This window comes from Pistacia vera, unplaced genomic scaffold (assembly GCF_008641045.1).
Source record: "Pistacia vera cultivar Batoury unplaced genomic scaffold, PisVer_v2 Contig58, whole genome shotgun sequence".
Lineage (NCBI taxonomy): Eukaryota > Viridiplantae > Streptophyta > Magnoliopsida > Sapindales > Anacardiaceae > Pistacia > Pistacia vera.
The window spans coordinates 846,083-857,145 of NW_022196423.1; the positions used below are offsets into that span (position 1 = coordinate 846,083).

General features: G+C 33.1%; 2 protein-coding genes and 1 pseudogene across 2 annotated transcripts; 1 reads left to right on the plus strand and 2 right to left on the minus strand.

The window, feature by feature from the left end:
- Window positions 1-2,106: 2,106 nt before the first annotated feature.
- LOC116109438 lies at window positions 2,107-3,561 on the plus strand. Its single transcript, XM_031395649.1, has 4 exons — window positions 2,107-2,272; window positions 2,368-2,537; window positions 2,886-3,102; window positions 3,323-3,561. The coding sequence occupies exons 1-4, from the start codon at window positions 2,107-2,109 to the stop codon at window positions 3,559-3,561; spliced, it is 792 nt and encodes a 263-aa protein (XP_031251509.1).
- A 3,151-nt stretch (window positions 3,562-6,712) lies between these two features.
- On the minus strand, window positions 6,713-8,316 carry LOC116109409 (annotated as a pseudogene).
- Window positions 8,317-9,284: 968 nt separating this feature from the next.
- On the minus strand, window positions 9,285-10,632 carry LOC116109410 (short-chain dehydrogenase RED1-like). The gene is made up of 3 exons (XM_031395628.1): window positions 10,293-10,632; window positions 9,920-10,079; window positions 9,285-9,690 (listed from the first exon to the last, which is right to left on the minus strand). The coding sequence occupies exons 1-3, from the start codon at window positions 10,630-10,632 to the stop codon at window positions 9,354-9,356; spliced, it is 837 nt and encodes a 278-aa protein (XP_031251488.1). The 3' UTR covers window positions 9,285-9,353.
- Between the last annotated feature and the right edge of the window lie 431 nt (window positions 10,633-11,063).

Below are 11,063 nucleotides of genomic sequence, written 5' to 3' on the forward strand. Positions count from 1 at the left end.
AATTTATCAAAAGGTAATGTCCCTAATCCTAAAGGCTAAATCCCTAATTTTCTCTATTCAATCAATGTTTCATAGTTTTAGAACTTTTGTTATTGCAGTTTTCCAATAAAATTGAGTATTATATATTTAGAATTTGAGATTTGAAGTATAACTAAACCTCAATCTTGCTCCTAATGGCCAACCAGAGTCTTTGAAGGGGCCCTTATCATTTAGTCAATGCGGCAATGCCCAGACGTCCCTATGCATAATGAAAAATAGGACAAAAAAATAAATTATTCATTCATCAAGAATTAGGCCTCATTTACTACTGATGGTTGGATCATGTATCATTCCAATTTGTTCCTTTAATTTAATTGTTGTTGAGAATAAGTTTGGTTTGGTAGGTGTATTTTAATTTTAATCCTCTCAATTGGGAAAGGCAAAAAATCAAATATGAAAGAGATTTTATCACTGTTTTGGAATGAATAACCTAATTGAAAGCAAAGTGGTTGAAAAAAGTTTTCAAAGGGCGAATTGGATAGCATCATTTTGGTTAAGACCATAAAAGCTTTAAAAGAAAAAGGAGATGATGTCGGTTGGTTAATAACTTTTTATCATGTGGGTGTGTTGGATGCGCATATGAAAAAATCACTACTGCTGCTGTTACCATAAAGAGACATATTAATTAATATTATAGAAATAATCACAATTCCATAAACAAAAAACAAAAGCTCAAAAAGAGTAAAGGAACATCATTGATATTGTCTATGCATCATTTTATAACAAAGTTTTTCTTCAAAGACTCGAGTTTGACATTCAATACTATTGCTTGTATGACTAGACACAACAAATCACAAAATCATTCATACCCTATAAACCCAAAAAACCGAAAAAAGAAGAGTATGTAGAGACCAAGATTGAGATTGGACACAAATAGAGGGGCAAATATAGTTAGGAGGAGGAAATGGCAAAAAAGGGAGAAGGAATAATATGAGCAACACTTCCGCTCCTAATTCCTAGAATAGTATTGTTTGTTTTTCAATTGAAATAGGCCAAGGTTGAGCAAATAAGTGATACACAAACTGGTTTTAAGGAAACTGGAAATAGTTGGGAACAATATAATGACGTGTAAAAAATGTACACTTGCCAATATATGTAATAGGAGATAATTGATTGGAAACAATTGACAGAATGGATACTATATAACAGTTCTTTGTTGACAATATCAAAAACTTTTTAAACTTTATAAACATAAACAACTAATTATTTATTGTTTGTAAATATTAGCTTGAGAAATCATTGTTTATATATCTTTTCTTTCATCCTCATTAAATTACTTGACTAAATCAAATTTTATAAAAAGAGTTGACTTTTTTTTTTTTTTTTTTATAAATATGCATGATTTATGTTAAATGAGTCTAAAAGGAATTCAAACCCACAAAATATCACATTCTTATTGTCTTTCCATTACTATGTATGTAAATTACTATGGGTTACTATGTATGTCTTATTGTCTTTCCATTACTATGTATGTGAATCACTATAGGTTATTATTCTTGTACAATTTCTTTTTGTTTTATTTGTTTAAACCTTCTTATTAGGTATGCAATATGGATAAATTTCTCAAAAGAAAATCAGCAATAGACCAATCATCCTCATCAGTCCAAGAAAGTAAAGCCAATGATAAAGAAAATGATCCATTAAAAGAAAGTCATGTAGAACTAGAAGCCATCTTGAAAGATCTTCCATCTGATCCAACTCTAAGGCCTAAAATTAATCATTATCATCCTAATTATATGGATGCAGTTCGAAGATTTTACTTGCAAAAGAGTTGTTGTCAGCCTCGAAATCATGCATTTCCACTGAAAAAAATTTGGAAAAGGATATCGTCGATTTAATCCTGCTTGGTTTGATGCGTATGGCGATTGGCTTAAGTATAGTGTGACCGAAGATGCTGCATTCTATTTGTATTGTTATCTTTTTAGACCTTCCATTATAAGCCAAGCTAGTAGTGACGCTTTCGTTAGTGAGGGATTTTGTAATTGGAAGAAACCAGAACGCTTTCAAATTCATTTTGGCCAGCCAAACAGTGCTCATAACCAAGCACGACAAAGTTGTGTGAATCTAATGAATCAAAAACAACATATCGAAGTGGCTCTATCTAAGCAATCAGATCAAGTTAGGACTGAATACCGAACTTGCTTGACTGCATCCATTGTTAGCATTAGGTTTCTTTTGCGTCAAGGGTTGGCATTTCGTGGTCATGATGAAACTGAAGACTCGAAGAACCAAGGCAACTTTCTCGGACTTCTTCATTTTCTAGCTTAGCATATTAACATTTTAAGAGTGTTTTTTTGAAGAATGCACTTGGGAATCTTAAATTGATAGCACTAGTGATTCAGAAAGATATTGTGAATGTTGCGGCAAATGAAACCACAAAAGCTATCATTAGTGATCTTGGAGATGACATATTTTCAGTTTTGATTGATGAGTCTCGTGATGTGTCAATTAAAGAACAAATGGCTATTACAATAAGTTATGTAGATAAAAAGGGTCATGTACTTGAGTGATTTCTTGGCATTGTACATGTTAGTGACACAACTGCAGTATCACTTAAGATGACTCTTGAGTCATTATTTTGTCAACATGATTGAGTTTGTCAAGATTACGTGGACAAGATTATGACGGGGCAAATAATATGCAAGGAGAATTTAATGGTCAGAAAAGTTTGATTTTGAGGGAGAATGAATATGCTTATTATGTTCACTATTTTGCTCACCAACTTTAGTTGACACTAGTAGCTGTTGCAAAAAAATCACATTTATATTGCTTCGTTTTTTAGCTTGGTTACTAATCTGATAAATATTGTTGGAGGTTCATGCAAGCGTTGAGACATGCTTTGACAGAGCCAAGTTAATAACCTTGTTCAAGCATTAGAAATTGGTGAAGTTAGCAAGGGACGAAGTTTGAATCAAGAGACAAGTCTAAAACGAGCTGGTGGTACACGTTGGGGCTTGTATTATAATACATTGATCAACTTAATCCTTTTGTTATTCTCTGTGGGCGATGTGCTTGAGGTTATTGAAGAAGATGGTCTAAATCCTGAACAAAAGGGTGAAGCATGTAATCTATTAGGTTTAATCTATTCCTTCGATTTTGCATTTTAACTTACATATGATGAAAAGTATATTGGCAATTACTAATGAGTTGTCACAAGCATTGCAGAGAAAAAATCAAGACATTGTAAATGCTATAGCCCTAGTCAAAGTTTCCAAACGACAGAGAGTTGAGCACATGATAGATTTGCATCACCATCGAGTTGAATTGTTTTATACTGTGATAGATATGCAACTTCAAGAACTTAACACTCGTTTCACTGAGGTTAGTACTGAGCTGCTTCTTTGTATGGCATGTTTAGATCCAAGTAATTCATTCTCTGCTTTTGACAAACACAAGTTGATTCGTTTTGCCGAATTTTATCCATCTAATTTTTCTGCATTTGAGTTGATGGTACTTAAGAACCAGATTGAGACTTATGTTATTGTCATGCGTTCTTGTGATGAATTTGCTAAGTTACAATGAATTTGTGATTTGGCTAAGAATTTAATTTGGTTTAAAATAGACATTTTGTATCCATTGGTACATAAGCTTGCGAAACTTACATTGGTTTTACCAGTTGCGACTGCGACCGTTGAAAGGGCTTTTTCTGCAATGAATCTTGTGAAAAGTCGGTTACGCAATCAAATGGGAGATCAATGGATGAATGGTTGCTTGGTCACCTATATTAAGAAAGATGCATTTGATACAATTGACGATGAGATGATTATCCAACGTTTTCAAAATATGAAAACTCGTCGAGGACAATTGTAAAAAAATTGTGTTTTTTGAATATATATATTTATATTTTGTAACTTTTTGCTGAAGTTCATCCTAATGAAAAAAAAAATATATAGTTTTGATTGGTTTAATTTTTTTTTTTTTGTTTATTTTTTGTCTCCATCGAGTGAAATTTCTGGATCCGCTATTAGTAGCAAGCAGCCCCCCAACCATCCAAACACAATCTAGCCTTCTCCTAACCACCTCCCACACAACTTCCAAACACTATAACACATCTCCCACCAGTAGCTAAAAAGAGAAAAGGGAAGAGAAGAAGAAGAAAGAAATGTATTTTTGTCTTCACAACGAACATAATAGTATTTAACAAAAATTTCATTAGTCCAAAACCTTGGGTGGGAAAAAGTCGTTTAATACTAAATGGCAAAAAGCTCGAAAAGAAATTGAAATGACTAAATTGGGGGGATCTTTGACCTTTGAATCTAGCTTTTAAGTGACCAAGATCATTGAACTTATATGAACCTTAATTAATAAACATTTTGAGTGTCGGTTATAAAGATAATTAAAAAGAAATGAGAGACGGCTGAACTTGTAGGTTTACTTGAAAGTAGTCGTTTTCACGTTAACCAGGTCGACTACGCCACCTATGTATCTGGTTGACTTTGTTTTATCAGCTTCTACTGCTTAAATTATTGTAGTAATGTTAGTCTTTTTTCTCGGTCCTTATATTATAGTTTAAAGATTCGCCATCCACCAAATCCAAAGGTTGAAAATGAGCCACAGTTAATGTTTGGTCTTCCAAATTGTCTTTTTCCAAAAAAAANTTTTTTCCTCTAAAAGCAAAATTAAGGTCTTTGGTCTAAGTGGTAATTTGATATTTTAAGGGGAAAAAAAAAGTGTATGCGTATTTGTTGTATGAGTAATGCTATACTTACACTACTTTTTTATACCATTTTTATTACATCATGATGTGACATATGTCACAACTACATAAATTTTATTATAATAATAAAAATTCAAAATAATTAAAAATTTATGTGATTGTGACATATGTCACATCGTGATGTAATAAAAATTGTGTAAAAGAATGATGTAAGTGTAACATTGTTCTTGTTATATATACAACTAATTAATGAGATAAGAATGCAGATAAACATGTCATATGTACCATCAACCAATATCGAAAATTCAAATTTATAATATTTTAGATCATTTTAAATTCATAATCAAACTACAGCTTAATCATTTCAAGATTCATAAAATACTAAAAATAAAAATGGATTGGTGGGTCATGTGGTCATATTAGTAGCTATACAATTTTTTTTTTATTAACTTGAAGGTACATAGTAATTATTTATTTAATAAATAGATGAAAATTTACTTATTTTGGTGTTCTGTGACTTTAAGAATTAGACAAGCTTTAATGTGGGCATGGATAACTCAAATAAGTGTTTTGATAACTGGATCGGATCAAAACGGATGTCCTCTTTTGTCCGTTTGTTCCCTAAAACCAGAAATTGCAGTTAAGCCGGATTGACCCACAGTTGAACCGTAGAATTGTGTCGAATCATGATCCAAGTGCGAGTCAATCCTATTGGATTCTAGCATCATTCGATAGGGGTGGGAAAAATTTTAGGATAGAACCGGAACCGATGGGTAGTTGGGTGTTGGTTTCGGTTCCTCTTCGGAACCGGTCGTAACAGGGTAGGTTCCAGTTCTAAAAAATTGGAACCGATACCGTGCGGTTTCGATTCTAGTTCCAAAACAAAAGAACCGAAACCAGAACCGGGAACCAGGACTAAATTGATATAATATTAAAGAATATGGGTTTTTTTTTTAATATTTTGCATATGGGGTTTTTTTATATTTTACATATCATATAAATATATAAGAAAATTTTGGTTTTTTTATCTTACTATCAAAAATCTTATTAATTTTCATTAAAAGATCAGTTTTTAAAAATATTCTTCTTAATATTTAAGTTTCACTTATTATTTGATTAAGAAATTAATATACATTAATACATTTATGTTAAATAATAGCGTTTAAATGTTTATTATCGGTGAAAATGAATAATTAAATACTTATAATCAAGCATCATGTCAATATAAACAAATATATTATTTAATGTTTTGCACTTAACTATTAGGGGAATAATTGTAATTTTATAAGGGTTTATTTGTCTTTTTAAAAAAAATTGGGTAATTGATATTTTTCAGGGTACACAAGTTCCAGTTCCAAGTTTTAAGGAATTGGAACCGACGGTTCTGATTCCGGTTCCTTTGATTTTGGGCGGGTACCCGGACTCACCCACCCCTATCTTTCGAGGGAGATAACACCACCATAAGACTCGTCGGCATCTCCATAGCAAAATATCCATTTTTAGTGGTCGCTGTCCTATCATTTGTCGCTTGTCGTCCACCTATTGTTCGCACAATTGACTGCCTTTCCTTTGATTTCGACAGATTCTGACGCCGTTCGAGCTCCCTGACACCACAATAAGAGTCGTTGACATCTCTACATCAAAAGCCCAAGCATTCTGAACTCCAATTGGTCGTCGATAGTCATTGTCGCCATCAGTCTCTTTGCACGACTGCCCAGATCATAGGGTTGTTTTTGCTATATTTCAAACTTTCAAGGATGCATAAAAAATTTGTATGGGTGTTTTTGTTGGATTTCAAATCTATAAGGATTACCTGGGAATCGGGCCCTTGACCAGGCGAATGCCTGGTCCGGCTTTTAGAACATTGCCTCAGATACCTTAAAAAAAAAAATTTACTTATTTTGTAACACATCATATATACCTATTATTACTTACATAAGAAAATATAAAGGCTTAAGAGCTGCTACTGAATAAAATATACGTCTCTGGCACTCACTCTAGACAACCTAGAAGTACTCAACACTTGGTTATTTTCTTCGCAACAAAATCTTTAACAGAAAGGGGCATATGGTACATGATGGCCATGAAGGTGGAGTAAGGACCGGTGGAGAACCAAGCCGGAGGGTTGTTCTTCATCACCACCGCCACGGTATCCTTCGTAAACACCTCTGCAGAGATCGATTTTAGGGTATTCACAGAGTTTGTTCTCTCTTTGATAAGTTCTTCAAATGGCTTGTATAGCTTCCATTCAGGCATCCGGTTGTAGTTGGATCCTATGTTGGAAGTTATGGCCTCAGGGACAACGTTGATGACATCAATTCTGAAATGCCTTAGTTCCAATCTATACACTAGAGATAAAAAATATGACAATAATTTCATGAGAAAAGTGATCAGGCTCTATGGAAAGACCGATTAGAATCATTTGTTGGTGATCTATCTAAAGGTGTCTTTTTGACGGTTAAGAAGACCGAAAAAGTTTTGGTCAAATCTTTTCTACTGTGAAAAGACAGTGCGATTGATTTAAATAAGAATGAAGTGATTATTTCTTAAGCTTTGCGATTACTTCAAACATACTAACCTTAAGGTATCAGAGAGTGAATGAAGAGCACATTTAGTTGCCGCATAAACACCAGCCCAAGGTGCAGGGAGGAATGCGTTAACACTTCCCATATTTACAATCTTCCCCTTTTTCATAGATGCCATATGAGGAACGACAGCTTGAACCAACCTCATGGGACCTATTAATAAAATTGAATTGTATGATCAAAGAAAATTAAGTATCATTGTATGAAAATACAACAAAAACCCCAAGCTTGTTAAAAAAATAGAACTAAATATAATAAAACCATTCTCGATTACTCTCTCGATTGATTATCCGAATTTTGTATCAACATCTGAGAATTTTCGTGAAACTAATTATCAAAAACATATTACCAAACATCAGATCCAAAGAAACAAAATAATAAAATTATACGTACCATAAACATTGGTGTTGAAAGTTCGCTCCATAGTTGATAATGGAAGCTCAACAAGAGGGCCAACACATGGAACTCGCATTGTCAATCAAAATATCGATTGTTCCAAACTTTTTGATAACATTCGCCACACAATTTTTCACGTTTTCATCTAAAACAATTGTTGTGAAAACTCACAGAATGACTAACACAATCACTCAAACTAGTTACAACGATTACGATTTCAGAACTGAACGAAAAAATCCTAAGAGAGCAATTCCCTTTACACAGTATCAATCTATCGAGCCTGAATGAAGACTGAAGACTTACATGCTTAAATACCGTTGACCAGACTTGGACTAACTGCAGTCGTTGGATCTCAAGATAACTGATGGTCCAGATTAATTCTTCTATTATCCTGAAACGACAGCGTATTACTTAGTTAAGTAATACGGCATCGTTTCAGCCTTCACACTTACAACAACATCAAGTTCATGCAGAAAGAACCTGGAATCATTTTGCAGATCTCTCATGGTTTTTTTTAAACCTACTTGTGGCCACAACATGGAACCTTTTTGAAGCAAACTCACGTGCCAATGCGTGCCCTATTCCTCCCTGAGAACACCCTGTGATTAACACAACTGGCTTCTAATCTTGAACCTCCATTACAATGGGTTATGATTTTTGTGTTGAAATTATAAAGTTTAAGTTTGGATTTAAAGAAAGTGCATGGACTAGTAGCTTCAAGTGTCAGCTTTGAACTGTCAAATTATATATATAAGTATAGCTTGAAATAATCAGAGAAATTATCCGTTTTGATCGGTAACGTGTATTTGAATGTTATTCTATTGATTTATCTTCCAAATTTCAATATACAAATCCCTCACATTTAGGTTAGATTGGATCTTGTTTTCAGATCATTTCTAAATAAATTATACTGGATATCTAAATTGTGTTTACAAAATTGATATATCCTTGAATGATACAATATATTATATTCATATTAAGTAAGAGGCACTCATTGATGCCAATAAATATTACTTAATAATTCTTTAAAAATATAATTATCAAGTTACACGTTAAACATTTAAAAAATCTATCTTGAATCTTGAAGAATTTTTATATATTAGATTATGGAACATGCACAGTTATTGAGTTTTTGTATTATTCTCATGCATGTGGCTGATATGTACGATGTGTTTTTTTTTTTTTTTTTTTGTACAAAACAGCTAAATAAATCACTTGATTTGATTGAAGCAAAAAGACAACATTTATTTGACTTGAAAACATATTAGAGTAATATATTTAATAGATTTTAGTAGCTTAATACAAGAATATTATTAAACATACGAACTTTCTGTATATAAAAGAAAGAACAGCGAAACTCTTGAAAAGTTTTTTTGATATCCTAATATATTATCATTCTAATAATGTTGTTGTGGTATCTTGTCTTAATCAGAAAGATTAAGTGAAGATTAGTTAAATATTATGTGAGCTCTTAAACTGTTAAGCGTGTTTTAGATGAAAAAAAATTATATCATAATTATGATATACTTTAACGATGAATCGATATTTATTTACTAGCGGATAGTATGATAATAATTCCTCAACAAGAGGACCAAAGTGACATAATATTATGATGAGTGACATTTTGAGAGCTTACAAAAAGAATCAATACATGAAACCTAAAGTAATTAGGTCACTCAACATTTCTTTGTTTTCCTTGCAATAAAATCCTTAACAAAGATGGGCATATGATACAAGATTGCCATGATGGATGAATATCGACCGGATGAGAACCAAGCCGGGGGGTTTTTCTTCATCACCGCGGCCACAGTATCCTTCGCAAACACTTCTGTAGGGGTCGTTTTTGATGTTTTCCATAAATTTGTTCTCTCTTTGATAGCTTCTTCAAATGGCTTGTAGAGCTTCAATTCAGGCATTTGGTTGTAGTTGGAAATAGCAGAATTTCCTATGTTGGATGTTATAACCCCAGGGACAATGTTAATTACATCAATTCCAAAATGACGGAGTTCCAATCTGCATTAGATATCAGTATTTTGAGAATAAAAGAAAAATGAATAACCAAATAAAAAATCACTTTAATCTCAAAGTAGTGGCAACTTGTTGCGCAGTTTTGGATTGCTGTAGCTTTCATGCTGATGATTTATGACCGTTTCTACGATAGAAATGATCAATATATAATAAAAAAGCTATAGCGTGTTTAGTAAAGTTTATTATTCAAATTGTTTGGGACATATATACAAACCTCAAGGTGTCGGTGAGTGAATGAATAGCACATTTAGAGGCAGCATAAACACCAGCCCATGGTGCAGGGAGAGTTGTGCTAACACTTCCAACATTGGCAATCTTTCCCTTTTTCCTCGCTGCCATGTGGGGAACAACAGCTTGAACCATCCTCATGGGACCTAATTGTGAGCGAACATGGATGGAATTGTATAATTGGAATACGAAATCGAAGTATCAATCTTTCTTGCAGACAATCTGATTTTCTTAAAATTTGGACGTAGACTCTTTGCTAGCAAGAGTTCAAGTCCAGATTTCAGGTCCGCACTTAAGAATTTTTTGTGTCATCATCACATTAAAGTATTAAACAAAAGAAGAAATTTAACTATACTTACCATAAATATTGGTGTTGAAAGTTTTCTCCATAGCTGATAATGGAAGCTCAGCAAGAGGTCCAACACAGTGGACTCCAGCATTGTTAACCAAGACATCAATTCTTCCAAATTTTTCTATAGCTTTTTCCACACAGTTCTTCACACTTTCATCTGAAACAACATCAAGTTCATGCAGAAAGAAACTTGGATCATTTTCCAGATCTTTCATGGTTTTCTTTGACCTACTTGTGGCCACAACATGGCACCCTTTTTTAGCAAACTCAAGTGCCAATGCATGGCCTATTCCTCCCTGAGAGCAGCCTGTGATTAGCACAACTGGTTTTTGATCTTGAAGCTCCATTGAAATGGGTTTGTTTTAGAGAGGAGAGTGATGAGTTTTTTGTGTTGAAGGAAGAGGTTGAAGGTTGGATTTAAAGAAAGTGCATGAAGAGTTGCTTAAGGTGTCAAACTGTGAACTGTCAAAATATTTATCTAAGCAACTTATATTTGAATAAAAATTATTTTTAATGATTCAATCTTCATGTTTTCAATGCAAATCCCTCACATTTAGGCTGTTTTATAGATTTTCATCATGTGATTGAGCTTTCATTTGGTCCTGTTATATCTACCATTCTGTGCTTATCAGCATGATCAACTTTTCAGCCTATCAATTTTTTGGCTGATTTTTGTCTTTTAGTAAACTGTCATGATCGATAGATTATCAGCAATTATTTTATAATTATCATAAACATCATTGATGTTCAGTGTTTTCTCAATATGGTGATGCACAAG